The sequence below is a fragment of the Diaporthe citri genome (genome assembly GCF_014595645.1).
Source record: "Diaporthe citri strain NFHF-8-4 chromosome Unknown scaffold_7, whole genome shotgun sequence".
Taxonomy (NCBI): Eukaryota; Fungi; Ascomycota; class Sordariomycetes; order Diaporthales; family Diaporthaceae; genus Diaporthe; species Diaporthe citri.
In genome coordinates, this window is record NW_025064852.1 from 3,645,342 (window position 1) to 3,672,840 (window position 27,499).

Genomic DNA, 27,499 nt, shown 5'->3' on the forward strand with positions numbered 1-27,499 from the left:
TCTGACACTTCCACACTCCCACCGGGTAAGTCTACCGAAACAGTCCTGCTATGGTGATGCCCTCGCAGCCTCGGAGCAGGCTCAGGCGCGCTCCTGGAGCTTTACCCGTTCTGGGGTGGCATGTGCCACGTCGTCTGCCATCTGCAGGCTTTGAACCCTACGCTTGTAAGTACCCCGAGCCCCTTTGGTACCTGCCCTGCTCGGCGAGGCTCTGGTGGCTGACTGCACACGCATATGGATGGGCTGGTCCCCCGTGCCTCGTCCCTACTGCAGAACAACCACCCAACGCCTGTTCTCCTCCTTGCTCAAGCACATCTACCTCTCACCCGAAGTACCTCCACCATGTCCGGGTACAACGAGCTCTTCGACTTCAACACCCCCATCGGGACCGCCGAGCCCGCGCCAACAATGGACCAGCCAGGAAGCTGGACCGCCGCTCCCTCTGCCTCGTCTGGGCCGATGGAGGGTGGCACAGCGGCACAGCTGCATGCCCGATTGGATCTTGCCCCGTTCGCGGCTGCAAGATCCAGTGGGTGAGTATTTTTTTTTTACACCTCTGCTGACTGTCATTGGCTCTACTCCCGCAATCGTCACCTCGCGTTCGACCAAGCATTCCCAAGTCGATTTGGGGGCCAAGCACAGCTGCGCTGAGTGTCTTGCTTCCTTCCCAACAGACTCCGCCCTTCACCAACACACCAAAGCAGCTGAACACCAGGCGTACAAGTGTGCATGCGGCACGGACTTCAACAAGCACTCGGCTCTCAGGCGGCACATCGACACCAAGGACGCACCCAAGACCTTCGCCTGCAATCTTTGCGACGACTCTTTTACCCGGAAAGATAAGCTCAAGGATCACTGCCGCCATTACCACAAGGTCAAAGACGAGGGCCTGCGGTTCTTGTTCAATTCGCAGGAGCTGAAGGCTCGACCGGGTGCTTCCTCTCGCCTTCGTCGCGCCCCCGTACCGTTGGCCGCAGCCTCGTCTGCGTCGGCTATTCATCCCGCTGTCGGGCGTACTCCTACTACTGCTGGGCCAACTATCTGGTCATTCGAGGCGTCAGCTGGGCAGCAGTACGCCAACTTCCCGGCTGGTTCACCCGCTACGACCAGTTCCTCGATTCCGGACAGATCATTCGATTCGGCTGTAGACCTCTTCACTGCCGCTCTCGCCCCCAGTCAGGGTATTTCAGGCTTGGCTTGTGATGTCCTTGGGGATGAGATCTGGGCCACGGGGTTTGATGGCTTCAACTTCTGAGCATCTCCTTTCATCGCGAGCTTACTATTTCCACGCGTTTGAGTTTCTGTGTTTATGTCTTGACTAGATCACGACCTTCTCCCTCTTCATGACACGAATTTTCTTCTAACGGCTGCCGGATTTGACCGTGGACTCTCTCCCCATGACTACAGCAGTGCATGCTGTTGGCTTCATCGCTGTTAGGTGAGATGCGGGCGGTTGGTAACGGACAACAAGGGGTGTCATGTATGTTAGTTTGCAATTTACTTGATCTTCTCCCAGGATCTGTTCTCCAACGTGAGCTGCGCAGTCTTTCACAAATGAATTGCTTCGCTTGGGCCGGCACTGAGCATGAAGTACAAAGCGTGATCACCTCATAAACCCCCCTCCCCATTTGTCTGCGTTCATTTGCCGTCAAAATTGGTGTGCCTGCGGTCCTGCGTTCCCTGAAACGGACTCGATTTGCTGGCTTGCTGGGGATGACCTGTTCTCGGTACACAAGAGGAGGGAACAGTCGATTTGGCCAGCGGGTCAGATTTCCGCTGCAGCAGCCCTTCTGGTCCAATAAACAGGAAACCTGGGCAGAGCCTGCAGCACCTTGCATATTCGCACCCTATTGTACAGGGACAGGTACCAAGATCGCGAGATACTTTCTGCGGGAGCCACAATGAGAGCCTCGTCTGCATAAACATATACAGGAACGTCCCCCGGCCCCAGCCAGCTCGTGAAAACATACTAAAATCAACGCAGTCCAACACATCGCTCAACTACCACACCCACGCAAACGGTACCCGTCATGTCTCAGTACCACCACTCTGCCACCAACAATGCAAGTTGGGAGGCCTTCGACCCCGAGCTAGCACCCTTTCTCCTTACGATGGAGCAGGCAGGAGCCTGGAACCCGCATGACCAGGCCGGTACAAGCAAACCGTTTGGAAGCAAGGCAGCTTTGCCCCCCAAAGCTGATTCCGTGCCGTTGCATGCCAGGGCTGGGGCCACAGGGTGTGGGGGATTTTTCTTTTCCCCTCCTGCTGACGCCATAAAGGTTGAAGAGTCCCACGCCCTCGGTACCCAGCCAGTATGACGATAAAGGCCACACATGCACCTTATGCTGCACCTCTTTCCGCAACAATTACCAATTGGAGCGACATGCCGCCAAAGACAAGCACAAGGCCTACCTCTGCACCTGCATGAAGGCCTTCACCAAGCTCTCTGCCCTGAGACGCCATTCCGAGGAGTCCACGCAGGCTCGGGAGCACCAGTGCCCACTGTGTGACAATGACTTCAAGCGGCCGGGCCACGTCGAACAGCACCTCCGTCTCGTTCACAAGAAGCCGAATGATGTGATCAAGGACCTTCTCAGCGCCCAGAAATCGCAGCCGCGTCGGGAATCCGGGCCGGCAAGCACTGCTTCCACCGCCGTCCCCACGACGGGATACGTGGATGTCCAGGCCGATCATGCAATCGCCAATCCCGGCGAACCTTGGACCGGGCCGATCGACTTCCCGGCCACGGCCCCGGCCGACTGTCCTAGTTCTCGGCCCGTTCAATCCTCGGCCTTCTTCTCGGATTTCTCAGCTCCGGGTTCAGGACACATGACGGAGGCGACTACATTCGCGCCTCAGAGCTTCATGACGCAGGCCCCGGACCTCCCTGCGTATGCTGCTCATCAGGCCGGTGTTGTGGCTGTCCAGGCCGGTTTCCCTGCCAATCCCGCCCCAGGTTTCGTTGGCTTCCCGGCCGCACCCTTCGATGGGAATCTCGATCTTTTCAAGGAGAACCCGGCTTTGATCTCTGTGAACCCCGTTGATGGTATTGAGATGCCAGCCTTGGGGAATGACTTCATGTGGGGGCCGTTTGGCTCCGACTTCAACAATTTTGATCTTTAGTTCATTGCTGGGGTTGAGAACTATTTCTTTTGGATCACGAGTCTGTTTTGCGTTTCTCTCCTTTGTTTCTCCTTCAATGAGATTTGACGAGCTGATGAGAGAGCCATTCTTGGCTACGATGAATACGATGCGCTTTATCAGTAAAAAGTAGTAGGAGGCATACACGCCCTCGAGAAGATTATTTCTTTCATCTATCGTTACCTCGCATTGAATCAAATGTCAACCTGCTGGCTCCTGAGCTGGCCCTGGTATATTTCCCTGAGCCACTTAGGCCTTAACTGCCCCATCATATCCAGGCAGCGTTGCCGTTTTCAACTTGCTGGTCTGTCCAAACAAGCCGACGTTCTGCAGCACGTGCAACTTTGTCGTGGCCATCGTGTCTACCGCGGGCCTGGGCTCCAAAGTGGCCGGCATCGTAATGATCTCCACGTTCCATGCCTTCGATCACGAGCCTTGTAAATTATTCCTCGAGCTATTGGCTATTCCGAAATGGTCTGATCTTCATGTATGAGTCTGCTGTGTAACCTGAACGATCGCGCAGCAAATTGCCAAATCAATTCGATTCTTTTACACTTTGCGAGGTTAGTTCCGCCAAGAGGCACCTGAGGATGCCACTGAGTGGCCGGGCAAAGCTGAATCCCTTGGCTTGCTGGAGCCAAAGCCAGCGCTGGCATTGACACGTCCATTTTGAGTCCGGTGTGCGAATTTAGCAATAGTAGATATTCACCATGGGGAGCTGTAAAAAGAAAATCTCAATGAAACATTTCGTTGATTTTCTACCGCTCCTTCTTCCAGCAGATCACCACTCTGTCTCCATTCCCATGAATATCAGTCGCGGCTTTTGTTTTTAACAGAAGTATGTCTCCCACAAAAACAGTGTTGTGCCTCAAGTTGCGGAGCAAGGCTGCCTAACATGACCGCTCAACGGAACCAAATCTACAGTGGAACATGCAACTACGACATGTTCAACAATAAGTGCAGCACCTCGGCCACCCCCACGCTTGCCAAGACCCCTGTAGGCGTCTACGCGGTCGCCATCTACCTGGACGCCAACGGCCAGAAACCACTGAGCAGGATCGAGGTCGGATCGGTAGACGCGAAAATTGGCGGCGTTTCTATGGGAGATGCAAAGGTCGATGGCAACACAATCACGTTTTTTCAATGGAGTCGAGGAGTACAATAAGAAGTTTCATCTCGAGTATACGGACCCGGAGATGAACATTGACGGAGACCTTCGCTTTGACGTCTACCAGATGTCTTGAGAATTGGGGCAGGGCGAACGCTAGCAGCTATAAGACAAATATGCCGAGTGGGCAGCCAATTGACAGGTGTGGAGTCTAAGAGCACCCTTGTGTCCATTTCCTCAATGAAACCTTCCCGTTAACACCAAATGAGCGAGACAACTGTCTCAATTGTGGGGCCTTAAGAAGGCACTTCACGATGGGTACGCCGTGTTGTTGTCCGGCTGAGAATACCACCAGTTGTCAGCGGCCTAAATTATGCAAAGTCAGTCCGGCGCATTTCTCGTAGGGGATCCGAGAACATCTGATCTTACTGTGAAGCTACCCGGGCTTGCGTTGGATTCAACCGAGGAGGCATCCGGCGCTGTGCCTGGGGCCGAGAGGAACCCATTGAACATCGGCGCAGGTCCGAAGCCAGGTGTCACAGGATAAGCCTGCCGGGGATCCTCAGCCTGCACAGGAGGGTTCCCGCCGGGCGGCAGTGGGACGGAGCCACCGCATGAATCTCCGCCTTTGTATTGGTTGAAGGCCTTGGCTCCCAATCTGTGCCAGCGGCGTAGGTGGTCACCCAGCTTGTCCAGTCGAGGGAAGGACTTGTCGTCACATAGCCCACAAGGGAAGCTAGGCCCGATCTTGGAATTGATGTGGCGCGTCAGGCAGTAGGATCTGGCGAACTGCGCCCCACAGATGCAGGGGAAAGAGGAGTGCCCGGCATCCAAGGCATGCTGTTCAAGATCCGATTTGTTTGAAGAGATGAATGGACAGTCAGCGCAGATGTTGTGGAGGAAGTCCACCTTGCCGTGCGCAGGGGGCGCGGGAACAACCGGGTCTGATTGGCCGAATTGCTCCTGGTAGAACGCCCTGCAACGGCACATACGGTTAGACGAGGCATACAATGCAATGGGCGGCCTAGAGCAGGGTCGGGCTGTTTGTGGGATTTGATAGGTTCATGGCAGTTTAGCAAAAAAAGGAGCCATTCAATATATCTACCTAGTTAGGCAAAGGCACGTAAAGGTGTGTGTCTATCACAAATGTGGCAATGTGAGGACGGCAACCCTCCCTGGGAAATTCAATAAGCTTACTGGTTGGAGAAGGCTGGGGTGGCAAGAGCCATACTGGCAGACTGGCTGAGGTGATCCGGAGCGTCGTGTTGGGTATACTTCCAACGTACAAGGTGGGCTGCAATGTGCTCAAGTGTGGGGCGATTTTTTGCTGTGCAGCATACTGGAGAACGAGGGGAATCCCTTTGCGCCCTTGTACTAACTGAAGAATCCCGGGCGCGGACCACACCTCCATTAGGTATTCCGCAAGTACCCCAGTAGCAGACATGCAAGTCCTAGCAAAATGGTTGCCTTACGCGCTCCGTGCCAATCAAGTGTGAGCGATTGAGTCTATGAGGCTCTGCTGAGATTGCGTAGGGTGCAACTGCTGCATTAATGCCCGATGAAGAGCGCGTGTGCTGCCTCAAAACACCGAGAATCCAGTAAGGCAGCCAACTAAGCCCCCAGCAGCCGCCCATAAGCCCCCTAGATTGTGCTTGGCTGCTCATGGCACAGAATAAAAAGGGTGCAGAACGGGGTGCAAAACAGGGTGCTGGCTGAGTTGGGAGCCGACACGGGCGCCAAATACGGCTTACAGGCAAGACAATACCGCAGTCCAGAAGCCCAGACACCATCCGGGCAGCCTGGCTGAGCTCAAGACGTATAAACCAGGTGATTCGCCTCCCATAGCGTTCGGGACTGTGTCACACAACAGGGCACAGGTAGGTAGTTACGTGTCAGGGCCAGGCATTGTACGACTTCGCAGCGGACGATGCCGCCACCCGCCACTTTTTACATTTGGGAGCACTGCCCCCAGATATTGTGGCCCTCATTCTGGCCTGCTGATAATAGCACAATACATCTGGACTCATGAGCGAAGCGTCGATGAGTAGGCGCCATACCTGGTGGTCCAGAAGCTTGGGAATGGTCCAAGGGCCTGCAATAGGCGAGCCCTCAGTGTTTTCGCTTTTCCGCGAGCTTTGCATAGTTGGGGTGCATGGATGTTCATCGGCGGCGAAATCATTCTTCATCATTCTCACGGTTCGCAGATATCCCATTGGACTGGGTTTGCGTAGTACTTTATTTCAAGAGAGGCCCGGATGTGAGATCATCCGACACGAGTTGCTCATCGGGAAGGTTGTCCAATTTTGAAGACGTCCTGGTTGCAGAGTTTACAAGATCGACCTTCCGTGCTTACCTGAATACTTTTCTCACGTCCCCATTCTAGACTCTGAAGTGCGCGCTAGTCAACTAACATCAACGTAGCCAGGTGAACTCTTCCATGAGAGATTGAAATTGCAATCATTACGCTGAGACTGTCATTATTTTACTGCTGTTTGCCCCATGTGTTGATGCGTTGACGTAGTACCGACATGAGACCCGAGTGTAAAACGCCATGACGGACCATAGCGTTTCCAGACGAGACGGCATTTGAGATAGGAAAGTAAAGTGACACTGATGGGTCCTGTGTTGGCCTTTTAGGTAGGAAGAAAATGCACCTAGGAAAGACTACCACCGCCAGAGACAGAGAAACGGATTCAGAAGGCCTCCGTGTGCCCTCCAACAATAATGAGACTGATGGCGTTGGATGCCACCAGAACCAGGTTTCAAAGTGAAGTTAAAAGGGGTAAGGTCCTGAGAAACTCTGGGTACCATCAAGTCAGCCATGGACTGGTTCACGAACGCCCTGTAGAGATTCGACACTGTCGTCCAAGGAAACTTACTGTAAGTTGGGCAGGATTAATACCATTAAGACTCGATGGAGCCATATTCATGGCATGGCGCGTAGCCATGCCGTTCATCTGCCCGGCAGAGGACCAAGAAGGTCCAAACCCGCCGGAAGGCGCAACCTGGGTAGTGGCAACCGGGGCCGGGGCCGGCTTGATGGGCCTCGATATCTTCCTGGAACGGCCCAGTGCCTTATTTCTGTGCTGGTCCAGAACCGCCGGGCTGACCTTGTGGCCGTCCCGCAGGTGGTCATATAGCTTGTCGAGACGGGGCAGAGCCTTGTCCCCACACAGCTCGCAGTGGAACCCGGATCCCGTGTTGGAGTTGATGTGCCTTGCGAGGGAGGAGAGCCTGCCGAAGGCCGTGTCGCATGCACACAGGAAGGCGGAGTGCCCGGCGTCTTTTGCATGACTCTCCAGCCCGGAGTTGGTCTGGAACGAGACGTTGCAGACCAGGCATGTGTTCGCGGTCGGTCCTTCCAGTCTGGTATGCTCCAAGAAGCTAGCTGGAGTCAACAGGGCCGGGTCTAGGGTCCGGGGGTTTTCGGTGGGGGTTTTCCTTGGAAGAGTCGTGGTTAGTAAAGTCGGCTGGGCCTGGGCGGACAACCAATCCAAGAGTGTGGAGGGGCACCTAACAAGGCAGTAAAAGAACAGAAGGCATGGGGTCGAGTTTCTGGGTCGATTGAAGGCAAGGTGTACAACGATTCTTCCCTGGGCCGAGTCCACGCGAGGAACAAAGGCAACAAATCCGGCAGATATCCATCCAGCTTGATCCTCCTAACACGAGAAGAGACAAGCAAGCCGGGGGTGCGATATGATCTCATCCGAGAGGCACTGCCACTCGGTCGATGGACCGGTTCAGCACTGGCTGGCCCTTCTCCCGACTTGTATAGGCACGACGAGCTTCGAATTGAGGCGAACAGAGAACTGATATCAAGTGCGCTCTCTCCGAGGCAGGCAGGGCAACTGGGATGCACTCTGCCGTGGACGATATGGGAGATGGCTCTGGTGAGCTGGCTTGCCAAAGTCGCGCTCAGTCGGCCTGGGTTGATAGGTCTCCATTGTGGGTTGCTTTGATAGTTTGTCCTAGGGCACAGAATCCAATGGGTCGCAGAAGATGGATCTCGTATCCTCAGTCCTGTGGAGTCACATATATCCGTGGTTGGCCTCAAAGTGTCCATTGGGTCGTCCAAATGCCAAGGCTTATGGCAGAACCGGAGCAGAAGGAAGAGACATGTTCCAATAAGGATCCAACTGGTCCTGTCCACGGCATCCAGGGCTTTACCTTAATCGTAGAGACATTCCGAGGGAGAAATTGATCCAATGGGACGGGTTCCCGTGACCGCGGAAAGCGGCTGTCCGAACGAGGAAACAACAATCGAACATCAGACTAGCCACCGCCTGAGTGAACAGCGGATGTAGTTCAGGAAATCCAAGGTTTGGATGAGAATGATCTCGAGATAGGTCTGCCCCTGGATTGGGCAACAGTCCTCGTGTGAATACCATACCTAGGTAGCCAGTGGATGGATGGCCCACTCCATTTTCCTCTGGAGCCAAAGGATGGGCTCTGTGGAAAGAGGAACATCAAGCATGATGCACTGGGTCCAACGACGACCTCTTGGAGGTAGGTCTGGCCTGAACAAGTAGAATCCGGGCGGTCTCTGTGTCAATACAGCCGGTTGGCATTTCAAACCATTCACAGAAGCCTACGAAACGTCCGAGGACAATCGAATGGCTGCGAACGAAGCCGCATTGGTCGTTTTTTATGTTCCTGCCCTCGCCCGTGCCATGGCCTGGCAAGCTTGCAGTAACAGTGATCGAATACAGAATGCCAAACAGAAAGCAGTAAACCAACGCGAACAGAACAACAGATATGCAGGGCAGACGGTGTACTGGTCAAGAACTGTGAACTTACAGCTCCTGCGTGGCTGGGGACTTCGGGTCCCGGCGGGGGCTGGCGAAGTTGGTATTCGTGCCCGGCTGACGAGGATAATTTGCTGGTAAAGCAACCGTACCGTTGTTCGTGGCGTTTCTCTGGTAAGACCAGTCGACCCGCTGGGCTGTGGGTGGAGTGGAGCTGGCACCACCACCACCGTAGCCTGAGAGGTTGTTGTTTCCGAAGTTTTGGCCATGTCCGCCGTGTTCAAGCCTGAGGAGGCGCGCCTGATCGCGTGGGTCCATGTTTGTTGGGTCTCTTCGGACGATATCTTTGACAAGTGAACAAATTCTGTGAAAGAGCCACAACATGTCTCCTGCCACGGGCGTCATCCCCTAAATAGTGACAGGCATGGGGAGTGAGAAGCGTGGATACCCAACCCCGCCATCTCGGGAGACGGGCAGGCGGCAGCTCGGGGCGAGAGGTGCGAGAGGATATAAGGCGCCAGGGTGCTTGCACCGGGTGGTCGAGGGCGACTCGGTTGAATAAGGAAGCGGGCCTGTGTTGACCTGCACGGTAGTATAAAAACACCAAGGCCAGTAGAATTAGATCACGGAAGCCACCCATTGGCGATGCAATGGCTCACGGTGAGCGGCATGCGGCCACGTTTCGACCAGGCGACGTCATGGTCGGGGAGTAAAACACGGGCTATAACAGCAGGAGCTGACAGCAGGAGAAGGTCGCGCCCAGGCGGACGTGGCTGTTATCAGAACGACAGGCCGCTGCTCGTTCCAGCCCCAAGATAAGGCGGCTGCCCAAGGAGGCCTCGTCGCCTTGGAAGTCTGGCAGGGTGCGAATCGTGCAGGAGCTGCCTGGCTGGCCGTGTGTTGGGCGGGTCCAGTGTAGTCCAGAGTAAGCAGGGCGCTGGACATGTGGTCCAATCATGGGTACTTGGCAGCGCCTCTCGAACCAGGGTGCGGTGCAGGGCGCGAGGGCGGTAGCCAACAATTCGAGATGAGAGGACGAATGGTCGTCGCAAGTGACGTTTATAATGTCTGTTTCGTCGTCGAGCGTCAAGCTACCGTAGCTCCAGGTAGGGACTTGAGAAAACGGAAAGCGTTGTCTGCGCTGTGGCAATCGCGCTGTGCTGAGGTGGAAGGAGCATGTAAGTGGAAGGTGCGGGTGGATGTGAAAACAAGGGAACGGACCGCGGATAAAGCCGCTGCGGCCAACTGCGGCTTAAAGAACACTGTTGTAGACTCCACGGCAAATCAACATGACTGAAATTGTCAAGCAGCAAGGACATACGCAAGTGGCTCATACGATAGTAGACTGCACCCGGTAGATTACCCCAGTTTGGATTATTCGATGGCGGACTGTTGATGTCTTGGTTAGAATTGGAGGTTGGCTAACGTTCTCCATCTGTATTTCCGGTCGGTCGAGAATCTGTATTTCCGGTTGGTCGAGACAACATAGGTGTACAATTAGACGGGATCCAAGACGCCAACCCCGAAATCTCAGATGACTAGATTGAACAGGTGTTTCTCTCAAAACTCTCGAGACTCGTTGTTGACAAAGGTGAACGATGGCTGGCTAGAAGGAGACTCGGAGCATGCCCAGGTAAGGTTGCTCGCGTGATGTTGGGGACGAGCCCACCATGCCGCCATGCCCAGGCTTCAAGTCAAAACATCAAACTTATCCTCGTTCGCCTGCTTCGTTCCTAGACCCGCAAAGCCAAAACGGGTATCCAAATCCCACCGTTCCAGTCCCCCTGCAGCTCGAGTGTCGAATAAGGCCAGCTTTGAAGCAAAGCGCTTGATTCTTGTTATCTCGACCACTTCTCCACGGCCCACAAAGAGAATGGTCAACTCCGAGATGCCTGACGTGTCTTCAATCTCTGCCATGGTATGATTTTCTTACTGGTTCCCATCACTCACAGTCTCCAAGTGGTACTCCGGCCCGACGTCTCTTATGCTCTCCAATACCAGACCTTGTAGATCATCCGGGGCTTTCGCCAGACATCTTTTTTGTTCCGACACGTCCACCTTTTGTGTTGCTAGAAGCAATTGCGCACTTTTTAGAATACCATCTGAGAGCCATAATTTCTTTTCCACGCCTTTGACCCTCTTGTATGTGAGTACTCCCCATTCAGCATCAATGTCGCCAAATTCCAATGGCCAGGTACCGTAGAGGGAAATGATGAGGTCTAGAGGACTATGCCGGTCGCTGGTTTCCAGATTGACATACAAAGCACTGGACTTAAAGAAAGCAACAGTGAGGCATTTAAGAAGGCCATGCGGGCATAGATATCAGATGAGATTCTCCAAGATGGTGCGCCCAAAATCTCAAGAATAGTTCTGTTGATCCGTCAAAAGTCGAACTAAATTGTTGAGTCCGTGGCTCGCCAGTATGTATGATATAGGGGTATCTGATCCAGAAATGCGTCTCGTGTTGACCTTCTCGAACAAATTGTGCAAGGGCACCCAAAGATGACGGGGGAATGAGTCCAGAAAGTACCTTTGTGGGATTCCTTGCGCGGCGGCGGCATTTGCGTGAGAAAGGACGGATTGCGTTGCGTACTCCAAGAATGGGAATATCTGACTAGCTTCCTCCTGGAATCTCTCAGCCTGAATAGGGTTAACACCCTGGTCCTGTTCGTTCCGGTTTCGAGATATTGTCCGCGTGCGATAATCTGCAAGAACTTCAAAGTGTTCTGCCACCGAATCTAGTGCGTTGATCTGGTTGAGGCAGCTGATCTTCAGTACTTCATTCCCATCACCAAGTATGGATTGTTTGGAAATGATTGACAGACCCCTATCACGGAGGAACTCCCGAACTGTGTCGTGAATAAATTGGACTGTGGGCTCCTCGGCGCTGGTCACCTCAGCAAGTCCCTTGGAGACTGCCAGTATATGCTTCGACAATACGTTGGTTCCGACCTTCTCGGCATCAAACGGCTTATGATAAGACCTATGAAGGGCAACAAATACCTCTTGTGGGCGGAGTGGACTTTTTGCGGAAAATATGAGCTGTGTGAGTCGAACCAGGTCAGGGATATTCCTCGTGTCTTTCATAATAACGTCTTGGAACAGTCCATATAGTGGTAGATACCCATGTGATAATGGGATCTCCTTCGCGGCTCTTGGAATTTCTTCCAGGCGTTCCCATATTGCATCCATACGACCGTCATGGTCGAAGACGTTATTCAGCTGACGGACGACAAGGCTGACCCATAAAAAGATGCCAGCAGACCTTTGGAATATCGCATCTCGTAACTCGTCCACTTCAGTCTGATCGGTGTGTTCATCAAACCGGAGGTCTGACCCGATAAAGGTCTTTATGTCGTCGTTGTGGTTTGCTTCATGCTCAAGGGTGATTGTGCGCCTAGGATTTCACACACCACGTTAGTTGGATCAGAGACGTATCAGGGGCACACTGCTGCATAACAGACTGCAAGTAAAGCGGGTATACGGACTTGGTTTTGATACTGATCCGAGGGTAATGCCTGCTTGAAAAGCAGACACGAATGTTGTGGGACTTTTCGGCCATAAGATCCTCGAAATATCCCACCATATCCCGGATTTCACTTTCCGGGCACTCGTCCAGGGCATCCACATAACAGTATAGCCTCTTCTTGCGGCACGCAAGAAGATCGACAGCATACTCAAACAGTTCTTGTAACAACCGCTCGTGCTTTCGCTCCCAACCTCCAGACAAGATGCTGAGGTATTGGCCCCTTGAGCAGTGGTTGAGGGCCTCCAGAAGACTCGGATCTGATGATAGCAAGCTAAAGAGTAGTGAGCGATAGAGGCCTAAGGTTGACTTTTCAAGGTCACTTCCACGAGCATTGAAGAAGAATGAGAGAACAAGTTCAGTGTGACTGCTCTGTAGCCTGCGTTGCATCTCCTGGAACAAGAACTTCATAGTAATCGACTTTCCTGTGCCTGGGTTGCCACGAATCCAGAATAAGCCATCCTGGGCTTGAAGATGGTCCGAATCCATGTCCATCCATTCCTGGTAGTCTTCGCGTCCCAACAGCCACTCGCAGGTTCGTCTTCCAGGCCTTCTCAAGTTCGTCAGGCGGGCATCCAATTGGGGAAAGTAGAGTCTTTTGAGCAACTCTTCCTTCTCCGAGTCAGATAGTACGTTGGCAAAGTTGTGATAGGTGTTCGGATCGTTCGGGTCTGTGTCGCCCGGCGTGCCGTGTGAACTGTAGTAGTTCGTGACGTTGCCGTGGTATACGTGGCCGCTGACAGTGCCATTGAGCATGCGCGATGAGCCTGATGCTTCTGCACGAGAAACTGAAAGCTGCGCAGGGCTCTGTGATTGACGAGGTCTGAACTCATGGAGGGCTGTGTCATTGGGGCGCTTGTGACCATTCATGCGCAGCCTTGTCTGCTCGTCCATAGCAGATGTGCAGTCCGGCGGACAGTCTAGTTAACTGGAAGCCGAGGCAAGGGGAAAAGTCAATTCAATAGGTCTGCTAAATTCGATAGCAAGCAGTATCTGACACGAACAATCGAAGGAGTATGTGCTCTGGCCTCCGTCGACTTGGTCCAAGGTTGAGAAAGAAAACAATACTGAAACAGGCTTTGGAGGCCGAGAAACCTCACACCTGGCTCTAATTGCTACGCGGATACGTTATGCAAGCGAAATAGATAAACTCCCGCCTAGGGTCCGTTAGTCTGCCTGCTCCAGGTAGCTTACGAATCGGAAGGAACTTCCCTCCCCAGCTGCGCCTCCTCTACGCCCGACGTTGCCCATGTTTAGGTCCCTGGACATTGTTCCATCAATCAGGTCCGAGTTCGTTTCTGCGGTCAGCATTCCGAGAAGCCACGGCGCGTAAATCCCTGTTTCTTCACATGTATCTGCCTGTAGAAGTATAGTCGAATGCTGTGTAACTATGCCGGGTCTCTGACACGGAGTGACCTTCTCTGGTATATATTATGCCTAGTCATGAGTATACTTACTGCTTTAGAGGCTCATGATGCGCCTCAAGGAAAATCGGTTAAGGGTCCGTAGATAACATAATGCTCCTCTACCTTTGACATAATAACAGACCGGTTCCCGGAAAAGTACTATTCGGACCTACACTGTTCATTACCTTGCCAAGGCACCCGTGGTATTTGAGAGCATGCCTATTGAGCCCCTCAGCATCACAGCGGCCGTCATCGGTGTTGTTAGGTTGACTTACGACAGCTGCAAATCTCTGAACGAGAAGTTGAAAGGCATCAAGCACGCTCCGGAGAAACTCGAAACCCTTCATCGCGACCTCGACACATTCAAAACGATTCTCAGTTCTCAAGGCGAGGCAAGCTTTAGCGGCCTCGAGGATGTCGCTCTCACATCAAACCAGCAAGCGAGTCTAAAGGCACTGCTTACAGTCATGGAAGGCTGTCGAACGGTCTGTGAAGCTTTCGAGAAGAAGCTCAGCCATCTTACATCACACTCTGACGAGAACCGGATCGCTCTGCGTGATCGAATACGCCTCCACTTCAACGACAGCGAGATTGGGCTGCTAAAAGAAAATCTGGCACAGAGCCAGAGGACTCTGAATGATGCTTTAGGGTTCGCAAACCTGTACGTCTCTTCCTGCAGTTCCGCTGAGGCTCTTCTAACAGTTGTAACAAACCTGCAGGAGCACGACACGCAAAAGCCAACAGGTCATCGACGAGCTCGCATCCACGTACGCGCAGTCAATGAGTGATATTGGGGGGAGAATACAGGGCCTAGAGGTCGCAATGCAGGCGTTTTCCGTGGCTTCTGCTAGTGTCGCCAACGAAGACGTGGCGAAGGTGGCTTCGACTCTGGAAAGACATGAACAGATGTTGAAGACTTGCCTCCGGGTTTACCAGCCGGCCCTCAAGGAGACCAGCACACTCGCTGGCACAACGGTGAAATATCAGAACACTTATGATAATGCGAGGCTGATGACTGGCGACATTGACTATACAGGAGAGGCATTACCTGTCTCTGTTGGTAACGCAGAAGCAAGGGGCCAGTCGCGTATGTTCACGGGGCACATGTCTAGTCAGGCTGCAGAGAACTTTTGGAAATAAACGGAAAGTGAAGTTATCTCCATTCCTAAGCTTCCCATCTATCACTACAGGGTGATGGGTGATTGAGGGCTTGGAAGCCTAAGAAAATAGGCTGGACTATATAGACAATCTCAAGCCAAAGGTTCAGATCCGTGTATAAAGCTGACTGCACAGTTCGTCGTCCTCGTTAGAATCCAACCTCCCCATTCTTTGCGTATCGTTTATTATACTACAAATAAATGAGACAACATATCACTCTTTTTTCCTTGCTTAATCTTTCTAATACTAACGTTGGCAGTATCCTTCCTTGCCCTCTTCTGGCACGCCGGGCACTCTATCTATGCTTGCATGACACATCCCTCCTGCCCGGCTAGGGGTCACTCAGACCTACACCGAGATACACAGCACGAGCAATGTTAGATTAGCAGTTCTCTGATGAAAACGGTCATAATAAGTGAATAAAATATGTCCTTTTTCATGACGTTCAACATTGTCAGGTTCTCTAAGTGCCAGGGGGTATTTGGTTCAGCAGAAGCCGTCTTGCCCCGCCGAGAGGCGGAACAAATAAGCAGACACAATAATCCCCAAAGTCATCAAGCCTGATCATAAGGTCTGACCGTCTCCATGAGGCATGGTGCCCCGGAGTGGTGCGTAGCGAAGGCGGAAATTCTGGCCTAGGTGTAGATGGCAGCGGGAGCGGGAGCGGTATTAGCCCTGTTTAGCGGGGGTTTTCTCTTGCGGTAGGTCATCTCATCTTTGGATCGGGCTTGCCGTCATTCTTGTTGCTAGGTAGGGATGCAGTAGTCCCGCATGCAGCTCAATAAGGAAGCCTCACTCACACAGAGGAATATGAATTGTGTCTGCCCCGCCGTTTGGTTGAGTTGGTCTGGAACAACCCGTCTGGAACAAGTGATGGACAATTTGCTGAGGGTACTGAGCAGTTCCTGGTAGCAACAGATGGTTAATTGACATGATGACAACCTTGGAAGGAAGGTATAAATTGGCCCGCCTGCCTACTTGTTAATACAGTCTGCTGATATAAGGGGGGAGACTAATACGTACCAGAGTGACTGCAATATGTGATCATGATGACTTAGGTTGGATACTCGGAACAAGACATCAGAATTGATGTAGCCTCAAGGGGACCGTAGTCTGGCTGGTAATAGGTCGTCAAAATTGCAGGGCACGCCGCCATTCACAGTATTGGTGTCAACGGCAGCTTTGATGGAAGTAGCAAAGGCCTGTCTCCGGCGACGTCTGAAAGCCTCCTCGTCTGCTTCTCCGTTGTAAAGGCTGAGAATGGGAGTTTCGGCAAAGATCAAGGACAACATCTTTGCGTAGGTGACAGCAGCAACGAAGGCCGGGTAGCGAGGTAGAGGCGGCGGCAGCGGCGGCCTGGAGAGCGCGGGCGGCGACCATCTCACGGCCAGATTCGAGCGTGGCTCTGAACAACCCGAGTTCGACAATATCCGCGGCAGCTATGCAGTCCCCCAGGAGCGTGCCGGTGGGCTGCGGCCGGCGGTCGGCAGATTCATGGAATGCTGGACGTGGTGGGTTCCGGCTGCGAAGGGTGTCGAGGTTTTCCGTGCTTGGTGAAGGTGATCGCGCGTATGCTGGAGGTGATTCAAGCTGGTACGGCGGGGGAGGATCAAGCTGCCTGTTGCGAGAGTCTTGTCGTGAAAGTAAATTTGTATCGGCTTGTAGGGCTCTGTCGTGACAGCGCCGTAGCCGAGCTCTGAGGCGGCACAGCAGGCTCGCCATTGGGTAGAAGTGGGCTGCTGGATGTTCTGCGTGGGATCTAAGCGCAGCTCGGTAGGTGGATTGGGAAGATACTGGGCAGTGTCAAGCGTCTTGGACGGAGTCGGAGCACCTGGGTGGGTTGACCAACACTGTGTGTAGAGGAGTGAGTGTGTAGATGTGGGTGCGTAGGTGTAGGTGTGTGTTGATGGGATAGGACTGGAAGTAAATTGAGTGAGTCTGTCTCCAATCATCTAAGGCCGGTAACTGAATGTATTCTTTCATTACAATCCTCCAATAACCTGGCCAAAACCCACATTTCTGGCTAATACCTACCAGGGGGAGGGGGGGGGGTCTTCGTATGGGTCACGCAACGCAATCATGTTTTGAGATCCTAACAAAATTTTGAAATTACAATGCAATACTAGCAAAATACTATCAAAATACTATTAAAAGTAAATTATGTTAAGGCTTTAAATTATATTAATATTAACTTTATATTAGCTAATATTAGCCAATGTTAAAATAAATTCATATTAAAATCTTTGGTTTAAATATTATTAACTTTAAACTTATTTCTATTTTTAAATATTTCCATAATTCTATAAATCCTCCCATAGTAAATAGTTAAGCTAGTAAAGAGTAAATAAGTAGTTGGGTTGGGGATGAGAAAAAAAAAGAAGTTTTTTTATCTCTATATTAAGGTTTAACATTATATTAAAGTATGTTAAAAATAATTATATATCACGGTATATTAAAAATAACTACATGTTAGTGATGTGTAAATAATGCCAGATATACAAAAAAACATACTATTAGAACCTTGATAGCATGTCACTATTATGTCGCTATTCTATTAACTTGCTTGTAGCACCTAAATGAGAACCCCCCCTCCCCCTGGTAGGTACCGGTAGTGCCATCAAGCTCCTGCCATAGTTTCTGATACTAAGTCCATAAGGCCTCGATCATCCCGCACCTGCAGTGCTTCAGGTGCATCGATCTACAGAACTTACGTATTTCCAAGATCTTTAGGAATTAGAGACCTTGGGTCGGTTGTGCCTGGTGTAAGTCTGTTGCCGCCGGTATGGGTCTACTTGGCTTAGTGAAAACGGTCCGGTCCGGCGTACGGCTAGTGTGCGTCCAAGAAGAAAATTATATTCTAAAACAGTTTTTGTTGTACTCGACAGAGCCATCGAAGACTTCTGTACATTAGTAATTCGCAATCACGGGAGACTCACCACGTGGACTGGAACGACGCTCATCGATTGATGGAGGCTGCCACACGCTGCTAAACCGACCGAGCCAAAACCATGAGCAGTTCTTGTTACGGGGTCGGGAGCGATATGATGTGCAAGACACATTTCAACTGAAGCTTAGAGCTTATCTACGGGGGAGTTTTGATCGAGTCGCCATTGTGAGGTGTACTCGATACCACTGTCATCTCCCAAGAATGAGTTCTAGAGTTTATCAACAAATTCAAAGTTCTTTAGATCCAGGTACAGAGCTCTACATCGGCCTCTTTCTTACGAGTACCCACGACTTTAAGCTAAGCTTGGGGAATGGCAACAAATTTGGCTACTTCTATGGTGCCAATTTGAGGCGACGCTGGTAAAGGAGCTACCAGGAGAACGTCCTTGTGAATCGCCCAAGACAGATATTTCTGAAGCTCAATTTGGATCGCGCAGATGAATGCACAGAATAATTAGGTCTGGCTTTACTCTCGGTTGTCGACTCAATACATAGAGAACGCTGGGCCCGGACCACTCGCCTAGAGTCAGTGCCATGGTACAATTGCAGGTCGACACCCCAATCTGTGCAAGCATCTTCTGGCGGCAGAGCGCTCTCGTGACCGACAGTCAATCCCCATTCGACGGCCTCATTGAACGTGGAAAGTGTGGACACCTATCTCGCTCGGTGACGAGGCGCTCACTGGCCGCGGCCCATCAATATGCAGGCCAAGAATTGTCACCCTTTGTGGCGTGAATGTACCTTTGGGCCTCAGGTACTCCCACTCTGCCAGAGCAGGAGAGCCTGTTGGCAGAAAACATATGTTGGAGGATACTCCCAGGTGCCGAAGTACCGCAGTTCTGGCACACTTTCGCAGCTCGACCCACCATACACCTCACTCGACGAAGTACCCATCATGGCTAACTACCAAGCACCACACCACTTCACCCCTGACCATCGGGGTGAGAACAATCTCGGTGCCCAGTCAGCGGGCTCGTCTCACCCTGTGCAGCATGCGCAAGGTGTGATGGACGGCACATCGGCGCACCCACTACCCACTCAGGTTCCCTCAGCCTCCTTGGCTGAGGAGACCACGGGGTGAGATTTTTTTTTTTTTACCCTGGGCTGATTTGGGGGCTTTTAGAGTCGGTCACACCCGCGTTCATTGCAACGCAACCCACACTTGTGCCACCTGCAAGGTGACATGCCCGAACAACTACGGCCTGGAGAAGCATGCTGCCAAGGAACGCCACAAGGCATTCCTGTGCACTTGCACCACCAAATTCGTCAGGCTGGCCACCTTGAATCGCCACATCGCAGCACAGGCCGGACCGAAGCACCGCTGCATCTACTGTGACGGCAACAAGGGCTTTGCACGCGAGGACAAACTCATCGACCACCTCCGCGCCAGCCACAAGTTTGGAGATAAGGCCATCGCCCAGTTTCGCAGCCAGGCACGTGCCGAGCCCAAAGGGAATGGGCTTGCTTCTTCTGCGGTTGCAGCGACTGGAACTGCTCTGCCCGTTTCGACTGCGGCTGGCTATGACACCGCTCCGGGCGGTATGGCTTTGGGCCATGCTGGGTATTCCGCCGGCCCCTCGGCCGTACCGTCCGGTGTCTTCGACGGAGGTATCACCGACTTTCCCATGTTCAGTGCCGCTGAAATTCGGCCGTTCGGATCTGTGGAGGACTATTCCTGGCTCGGTGCTGCCGAGAACTTCATGGACTTCGACTTCAGTGGTATCAACTTTGCTGAGGTTGACTTCACCAGCGTCGACGGAGACCTAGATATGTCAGGGATGGGCGGCGATCTGTGAGACTTTCGCCATCACGCACTTTTTCTGTTTTCTGGTTCCTTTATGTTGCTGCTTTCCTTCTTAATGAGATATGACTTTCTTCCACAAATCTCCACTCTCACCAATCCTTTAGTTCCCACCTCACACGTTCTCTTCCCTTGGCTCTGTCACGCCTGTGGTGGCGGCGTCTTACACCGCCCAGGGGGGCGTGACAGGTAGATAGTCTGTTTATTGAATTGATGATTTCACCAAATTTGGTCAGAATCGAACGTGCAGTAGCTTTCAGCTCGTGAAAGCCCCGACGTTACACTACGATGCCGACGGCGCATCTCCCAGCCAAGGTCAACCAAAGCCTGGAGCCGGATAGGCATCACCTCGTGGCCAAGGCGTATGTATCCTGAGACTATGTGTTTTCTGGTCGCGGGGAATTGCTCAGAACATGATCCTGTTGAGAGCAAGTAGGTATCGACAGCCTTTCGAGGGGCCGTCCAGAGGCACCTGGGGCACGTCAAAGTCCAATCCAGCCCAGGCCCGCGCTGTAGGTAACACGGACAATATACTTGTCGCTTGAATGCTGCCGATGGATACCCTGGAGTACAATTATAACGTCTGATACGCCGAATTACCGATGCCAGATCGACTGTCGACAGAAAGAGTGGATCGTCTTGGACGACATGTCGTTGACGTTCGTGACCCCTTTCTTCCCCGCTTACGTAAACTCAAGGCAAGAGGGTCAAAAGGACGAGCATGAGGACTCGGCACAGGTTTCGCAGGCGAAGTACCGAGAGACCATTATCGTACTTGAATCTATATCTTGGGCTGCTCAGAACCTGAGCACTTGCCTGTGAAGAGCGTCGTGCGTAAACCTCCAGCGGGCAGCTGACAGTGACCAAGCTCTTCCATGCGGCATGCTGTCCAACCCAACCACTCAGCACCCTCACTCAAGTCAGAAATCCGCGGTATCACCACGCCTTGAGCAAGTAATCATCAAAGGCATTAAACAGGAACGATCATCCGAAAGAAGCAGCAAGCAGACGAATAAAGCAGCAGTCCGCCGCAGAAAGAGAATCCAATCTCTACCCTGGATATCTAAACGTTTCCAAACCCCATATAACGCCGTGAATGAACAACCGTGACACTGTCGCCGTCTGTGTACTCCAGAAGCAAGACCGGGCCAAGGCCAAACCAAAATCACCACTGGCTCTTCATCGCCGTCCCCTGTATCATATTCAATATATTCAACCTCGCGCTCCACATGACATTCTCAGTACTGCCCTTTTCCCGTATCACAGGCGGCTGCTCCTGCTCGCCTTCGCCGCCGACATTCTGGATGTCGCTGTCGCCGTGGATGTTCCCCTTCGCCTTGTGGTGGAAGAAGATGGGCGGCGTTACGCTCAGACACTTCGCGTCTAGCCCGCGGTCGCCTAGCTTGCCCTCACGGTCCTGCGGGTCTCCTGCTGCTGCCAGGGCGGCAAGCTTGCTCCACCCACCCACGGCGCGGCGGCACAGCCAGGCCAGAGCGTTGTCGAAGGGGCCCGAGAGGCGGTCGACGGAGAGGTCGTACAGGATCTTCTGGGCGCCACGGTTGGACACAGCGTAGGCGAAGGTGCAGATCGGAGCGGCGGTGACGTGTACCCAGCGCGTGCGCTCCGGGTGTGCCTTGAAGTCCACGATGCCAGTGACATGGTCCAGCGGTGGTACAGTCGCGTCATTAAGGATCGTGTATCGTCGCATCATTGCCACCTTGCCCGCGTCGTCGTCTGGCAGCTCCTTGTTCTCGGCCAGTTCCTCTGGGAACGGCTCGCCGCAGTGACCCAGCCAGAGTATGTCCCAGTCGTCGCCGTAGGGGCTGGTCGGGATGGGGCCGGCAGAGGAGGATGCCCGGCCTGTCGGGAAGTAGGTATCGGGGAGGTTGGACATGACAGCGCGGGCGCCGGCTGCGACGAGCTCAAGCTGGGGTTTGAGGCGGACGTCCCAGTCCATGTCGTCTTCCATTATGAGGGCTGCATCGAGGTTCTGTTCGATGACTCTGTTGTAGCAAACAAAGATTATTAGCTTCCGATCATCAAAGTAACATCGTTGCATTGCCAAGCGCAAGGATTCCTGTGTGCGGTGGTGCTCACTTCCGTATCGCATTCATATGCCCCCTCCAGCTGCCCAGGTTTGTCTCCATCAACTTCTTCCGGTCGATGCCAAAGGGCACGGCCTTGTCCGGAATGGACTCGCCGCGCACGCCATCGACCCACTCGATATCGAAGCCCGTCAGGGCGGCCGACAGTGACATGGCATCCCTCTTGTCGGTACGCTCCGGCAGGCCGACTACGAAGACTTTGCCGAAGCCAAGGGTACCGTTGGTCACACGGTTGATGTCGTCGGGCGTGGAGTGGCCATGATAGTCCCTGCCGTAGGGCTTCTCTGCGACGTTTGACTTGGAAGACGAGGAGTCGGCGGCTGGCGAGCCGCTGAAGGCGGAGAAGGGGGCGGAGAAACTCGAAGGTACGCGCAGGGCGTTGCGGTTGGGGTGGAGGAGGTAGAACGTGGCGACCACAAGTATGGCGATCGCGATGCCAATCACCGGCCTCGGGCGCACGGCGATCATCGTGTGGGTGGACGGAAAGCAAGGCAACGCGAAGCGCGTGAAGCGAAGCGAAGCGATCCGCGCCTGTCCGAGCTCAAACTCTATCCGGGGAAGAGTATCCTGGCTGGCCGAGAACCCTTGAATGTCGCGGGGTTGTTTTTGGTTACGATTAATTGATTGACGTAGATGTGGTATCACTGGAATGAGCAACGGCGCACAAAGGACGGACGAAGGGCCTGTCCTCTGGTAGAAGGGCGTCAGAATGGGCGGGGTGAAGCCATCAAGAGCAGCGATGCGACCCGAAAGATTATGATTATTACGAGCAGAGCGGTAGATCAGGCCAGCGAGAAGTGAGAAAGCGCAAGATGACAGATGCAGGTAAGCTCGTGAGCCAGGCCGGGACGAGTCGAGTCGAGGCGATCCGATACGGGCTGAGCTGAGCCGGAGCTGAACGCACCTGCCGCCCGTTCTGCCTCTCTTTTTGCCTGCAGAGGCAGGAAGTACATGGGCTAATGAAAAAAAGACTGGATGGTTGTCGGTTTGTCCTTACCCCCTTAATTAGTGCCCACCTTTACCCGTGCATCCGTGATGAGTGATTGGGAGATCCGTCCTGCCGGTCTAATTGACAAGCAGGGTTAGCCCGACTTGCACCTGCCGATCGGATAGCTCCAGGGGTGTTGCATTCCACTGCATGGCAGGGCTCTGGCAGGTCTTGGCCTGGGCCACCTTTTGTGGCAATCGATGCTCGCCTGACATGAGCCTCATCTGGACTCCATCTCAACGGCTGTGACTTCTCAGCTGGCTAACTCTTCTCGGGGAAATTATAGCGATACTACATGGGGTCGACTACGACGTGTTCAACAGCCAAACTTGACACTGCTAACATTCACTCCCCTTTCATCTCACCTCTTCGTCTCGTCCCAACGTGATAGTACACACAAAGCCGCATCTTACAACCACGGGCGAGCTGGCATGGTGGCAAAGCAAGCGACTTGGAAGACCCCAATAAGCCCAGAGCCAGAGTTGAGACACAGTGGCCACCGCAACACCAATAAAAACACAGGCAGGTGGAAGCAAAATTACTACAACAAATATCCCGAAGCCCCTGCAAAAGGAAATACCGAAAGGAGGGACGCGCTGTAGCACCTTATCGGGGTGGCAGGGCGTGAGGAGGGTGTTGGCGACAACCTCTCTTTTTGCTTTTCCTGTCCAACAACTTCACCGTGAGGCGGCCACCGTTTACAGTCTGACCAGGCATCAATCAAGCTTGCACAGGTCTCATTAAATATTATTGAACATAGCGATCTGTTTCTAGACCACAAACAGATTATGAAAGGACCGCAACATGTCGCCCTCATCAGGGACAGGCCAGACAGATGGCATCATCACGGGTCGACCTCAACCATGAGATTTGGCGTCAGTCCAGCTTACCTTCACCTCATGCCTCACAGTAATCCGCTCCAGCGGTATGTCATCACTCCCCTCACTCGGTGCCTTACCGTCGCTCCCCTGAACACTCGTGCTCATGCTCTGGCCGCCGACCAATATCCCCTCCCCGGAATCAGTATCATCCAATACCGCGAAGGGACGAGTGCCATGGCTCCCCTGCTTGAACACCGGCCGTCTCCCGCCACCGGGAGCCCCACCGCCAATCGTCACGAGGTCCGCCGAGTTGAGGGCGCTCAGCCCGCTGGGCCGCCTGTTGGACGACTTGCCCGCGCCCGACGTGAGCACCCGCCCGAAAATGGCCTGCGCTACAGGTCGGAGGAGAGGCAGGCAGGCGCAAATGACGGCCGCCTGACCCTCAACCACTGTCAATATCCAGGGGATAGCAATCAGGACTTTTGTCGGATCAGCGGAGGATTCTACATGCGATTGGGAATGGACACGGGTCGACTCACCGGTCAGGTCTCCGTCTTTCCCACCAGCGCTCAGCTGGAACAAGAAAATCAAGCGGATCGCGCTGATGAATGAGACACTGGCAGCCAAATCAGCCAAAAGCGTGGCGACGTTCTCTCAAGATGACAGCACTTACAATATACCCAGCAGGAAGATACCAGCTAGGCCAATCTTCTGCGAAAAACCCATCCGCAGACGCGAGATCTCGTACGCAGGCAGCGCCATGATCGCACAGTCGGTGAGGATGTTGGGAACAGCGTTGCCGATGAAGAATTTGTTGTTGTCGATGCAGTGGCCTGGTGTGTCGGGCAGCCAGATCTTCTGCATGGGGCGGCACTGCAGGAACGCCACCAGCGCGACGGCGATGATCCACACCAGCGTCATCCCGCCCAGCACGCAGCACCCTCTCTTCACGAACGGCGTCGGGAATATGCGCCAGTACATGGCCAGGATGGAGAACTTGCACACCACCAGGAGTGCGCCGTATACGCACTCGACGGCGAATAGGGCCTGGTGGATGTCAGCATTCTGATCAAGAATTGTTCAGTGTGAGGGAAAGCTTACTGCCTGGCCTCGACCGTAACTCGGTGGATCGACAATCTTGTTCACCGCATAATGTCTACCCACCCGACCGAGATGGACAGCTGGTCAAAAGGGTTAATCGGGTGTGCCCACGCTTAGGCTTCAGCCTCAGGAAGGCGAGAGTCGGAAGCTTACCGAAGATGGCTGAAAAAAATGCGTCAGTAAAGATAAGCATAAGTCATGATCAGGACGGGACTGCTTACCGCAGATGACAGTTCCGATTAGAAGAGGCTACATAAAAACGTCAGTTCGACATGCTTCTCAGTCTAAGATCCCACCACGATTTCCCTGGTCCATCACTCATTGTTTTGCGTACCACACACACTATGATCAGATAGTCCTCGATCCCAAGCGCCACCCTCTTCATGTGCCTAGCCCACAGGCGCAGGCCAACGCTCGCGAGCGCGAGCAGCCCCACGGCGATGGAGACGCCGACGACGGCCGGGCCTTGATCATAGTCGATGTACTCCTGCGAGAACTGTGACAGGTCCCCTGCATGGCTGCCCATCGGAAAGAAAGAGAAGCCCGGTGCTTATCGGTGTTGTCGTCTTTAATTTCGTGCGAGTATCGGTCGGCGAAAAGGAAAGAATCAAGCTCGAGGCGATGTTAAGAACTCGGCAACTGCGGCGGCGGCGTAAGAAGGAATATCCTTGAGATCAGCGGTTGTCATTGCTCGCTGGATTTCCCGCGAGTCGGCGGAGAAAGGGTTCGAGAGGGATGGGAAAAGAAAAAAAGGCCCCGTTGGAACTGTCAGCACGTGTTGTGGATTGTAACATTCGGTTTCTTCAGAGTCTTAAGGTTCCAACAGGGGCCCGGCCGGCCGGGCCAAGGGAGGGCCGTGTAAGTGGTGTATGTAGGTGGTGTAAGTGAGCCGATTCAGCCTGCTCCTTTGGGATGCCGCTGACTCGCTCGCATATCCACCCAGGGGTGGTCTTCTATCCACCGTTAGGCTCGCGATGATGAGTGTCATACGATTCGCACCACCCCACCGGCCGATCAGGAACATGTGAAGTGCTGCGCCGGGGACCAGATCTTCAGCTCCCGGGCCGCCATACTTATCTTGCGCGGGCGTCCGCCAATATCGCGTCTTTATTTTCCTATTCGTCTATTTCCCAAACCAAGCAGGGTACATGACAAAATTCACGTCGCATTTTCCCTTTCCGAACTCCATACCTTTTCTGGCCTCCCTCCCTCTTTTCCTCTGTCTCTCTGTCTCACGTGTCAAACCCAGCAACTGCCGGACCCCAAAAATAAGAAAACAAATGGCCTCCTCCTCGCAGCACCCTCCTCCCAGAAGCCCGCAATAATTATCGTCCATGGTGCCTGGTCCCTGCCAAGCCCGTCCTACGAGCCCCTGAAACAACAGCTCGAGGGCCTGGGCTATGAGTGCTACCTGCCCCACCTCCGCACGTCCGGCGGCGACGAGGTCCGCGGCCAGACGTGGGAGTCGGACGTGCAGGTGATCCTCGACACGGCGCAGCCGCTCTTCGACCGCGGCCGGGAGGTCGTCATAGTGGCCCACTCGTACGGCGGCGTCCCGGGCGGCGCGGCGACGGCCGGCAACGGGGTCGCGGACCGGGCGCGCGAGGGCAAGGCCGGCGGGTTCAGGCAGATCATCTATGTTGCTGCGTTTGCGATCCCCGCGGCGGGTATGGACCTGTTTGCCGTTTTCGGGGGCCAGTGGCCGCCGTGGGCTGACTTTGCGCCGGCCTACTCAAAGGTACGCAGCCACGGGGCAATGTTCCTGTCACTATCCTGTATTCCTCCTTCGGTGCACGCTCGTCTGGCTGCGGGACAGCTGCGTGCCAAACTACTCGCCTGCGTGTGACCCGTGACTAACAGACCGCCCGCGGGCTAGAACCACGCCATCAAACTCAAGGAGGACGCCAAGCAGGTGCTGTTCGGCGACGTGCAGGGCAGCCCCGAGGAGCTGGCGAGGTACTGGGACGGCGTCGTGACGCACTCTCAGGACGCCTTCGAGGTCCCCATCACGTTTAGCGCGGCCGACATCACCATCCCTAAAAGCTATCTCGTGTGCACGCAGGACCAGTGCGTGCCGGGTCCGCTTCAGGAGCAGCTCGCGGAGTCGCTGGGCTTCAAGGCGGAGCGCATCGACGCCGGCCATTTCCCTTTCCTGAGCCAGCCTGACAAGTGCCTGGAGATACTCAACAAAATGATTCTCTAGGAGCGCCCTCTCATGTGTGTTCATAGCGCTGAAACTGAGCGAAGTGAACTTTACGGCGCCACATCTGTCGAGACGCATCTCTGCTAGGAATTTGGGGGTGGCGAGATCCATCGGAGCTAGCGGTTTTCAAATACCTTCGAGGCTATTGGAACAAGTATAATTTTAATTGGATATCCTAGCCATTTCGCGGCGGTTCCGAGAGGGACGCCCATTTAGAAGTGCTCGCTGGCTTGCGAAGGCCTCGAGAAAGCAAAAGAGGGTATTGCAAGAGATTAGTCACGGTGACTCCGGTCAATGTCGGCACTCGTGTGCACCAAGTGATCACCGTTCGAATCACGATCAGCCGGTCTGTGAGCTGCTAGTAAGGAAAATACGACAACTCGGAAAGGCGATCGACGAAGCGCTCACCGGCCGGTTGTTTTCATCGAGTCGACCTCCAGTTGGGGTTGG

The 27,499-nt window shown here is 53.7% G+C and overlaps 10 protein-coding genes across 10 annotated transcripts; 6 read left to right on the forward strand and 4 right to left on the reverse strand.

The window, feature by feature from the left end:
* Positions 1-342: 342 nt before the first annotated feature.
* Positions 343-3,123, forward strand: INS49_014119 (uncharacterized protein; the record flags this gene model as incomplete). Its single annotated transcript, XM_043174810.1, has 3 exons — positions 343-533; positions 643-932; positions 2,396-3,123. The coding sequence occupies 3 exons, from the start codon at positions 343-345 to the stop codon at positions 3,121-3,123; spliced, it is 1,209 nt and encodes a 402-aa protein (XP_043021755.1).
* Positions 3,124-4,036: 913 nt separating this feature from the next.
* INS49_014120 (uncharacterized protein) lies at positions 4,037-4,385 on the forward strand (the record flags this gene model as incomplete). The annotated part of the gene is made up of 2 exons (XM_043174811.1): positions 4,037-4,255; positions 4,311-4,385. The coding sequence occupies 2 exons, from the start codon at positions 4,037-4,039 to the stop codon at positions 4,383-4,385; spliced, it is 294 nt and encodes a 97-aa protein (XP_043021756.1).
* Positions 4,386-4,558: 173 nt separating this feature from the next.
* On the reverse strand, positions 4,559-5,478 carry INS49_014121 (uncharacterized protein; the record flags this gene model as incomplete). Its single annotated transcript, XM_043174812.1, has 3 exons — positions 4,559-4,615; positions 4,679-5,225; positions 5,447-5,478. 3 exons carry the CDS (start codon positions 5,476-5,478, stop codon positions 4,559-4,561), a joined length of 636 nt encoding a protein of 211 aa, XP_043021757.1.
* Positions 5,479-7,022: 1,544 nt separating this feature from the next.
* Positions 7,023-9,312, reverse strand: INS49_014122 (uncharacterized protein; the record flags this gene model as incomplete). Its single annotated transcript, XM_043174813.1, has 3 exons — positions 7,023-7,049; positions 7,129-7,690; positions 9,047-9,312. 3 exons carry the CDS (start codon positions 9,310-9,312, stop codon positions 7,023-7,025), a joined length of 855 nt encoding a protein of 284 aa, XP_043021758.1.
* Positions 9,313-11,352: 2,040 nt separating this feature from the next.
* INS49_014123 (uncharacterized protein) lies at positions 11,353-13,414 on the reverse strand (the record flags this gene model as incomplete). The annotated part of the gene is made up of 2 exons (XM_043174814.1): positions 11,353-12,391; positions 12,459-13,414. The coding sequence occupies 2 exons, from the start codon at positions 13,412-13,414 to the stop codon at positions 11,353-11,355; spliced, it is 1,995 nt and encodes a 664-aa protein (XP_043021759.1).
* A 727-nt stretch (positions 13,415-14,141) lies between these two features.
* INS49_014124 (uncharacterized protein) lies at positions 14,142-15,066 on the forward strand (the record flags this gene model as incomplete). The annotated part of the gene is made up of 2 exons (XM_043174815.1): positions 14,142-14,587; positions 14,646-15,066. 2 exons carry the CDS (start codon positions 14,142-14,144, stop codon positions 15,064-15,066), a joined length of 867 nt encoding a protein of 288 aa, XP_043021760.1.
* A 1,278-nt stretch (positions 15,067-16,344) lies between these two features.
* Positions 16,345-16,641, forward strand: INS49_014125 (uncharacterized protein; the record flags this gene model as incomplete). Its single annotated transcript, XM_043174816.1, has 2 exons — positions 16,345-16,382; positions 16,434-16,641. 2 exons carry the CDS (start codon positions 16,345-16,347, stop codon positions 16,639-16,641), a joined length of 246 nt encoding a protein of 81 aa, XP_043021761.1.
* A 2,284-nt stretch (positions 16,642-18,925) lies between these two features.
* Positions 18,926-19,826, forward strand: INS49_014126 (uncharacterized protein; the record flags this gene model as incomplete). Its single annotated transcript, XM_043174817.1, has 2 exons — positions 18,926-19,107; positions 19,154-19,826. 2 exons carry the CDS (start codon positions 18,926-18,928, stop codon positions 19,824-19,826), a joined length of 855 nt encoding a protein of 284 aa, XP_043021762.1.
* Positions 19,827-20,996: 1,170 nt separating this feature from the next.
* On the reverse strand, positions 20,997-25,372 carry INS49_014127 (uncharacterized protein; the record flags this gene model as incomplete). The annotated part of the gene is made up of 9 exons (XM_043174818.1): positions 20,997-21,834; positions 21,929-22,626; positions 23,815-24,224; positions 24,285-24,361; positions 24,419-24,792; positions 24,847-24,926; positions 25,000-25,008; positions 25,068-25,095; positions 25,190-25,372. The coding sequence occupies 9 exons, from the start codon at positions 25,370-25,372 to the stop codon at positions 20,997-20,999; spliced, it is 2,697 nt and encodes an 898-aa protein (XP_043021763.1).
* A 386-nt stretch (positions 25,373-25,758) lies between these two features.
* INS49_014128 (uncharacterized protein) lies at positions 25,759-27,049 on the forward strand (the record flags this gene model as incomplete). Its single annotated transcript, XM_043174819.1, has 3 exons — positions 25,759-25,808; positions 26,203-26,584; positions 26,723-27,049. The coding sequence occupies 3 exons, from the start codon at positions 25,759-25,761 to the stop codon at positions 27,047-27,049; spliced, it is 759 nt and encodes a 252-aa protein (XP_043021764.1).
* Between the last annotated feature and the right edge of the window lie 450 nt (positions 27,050-27,499).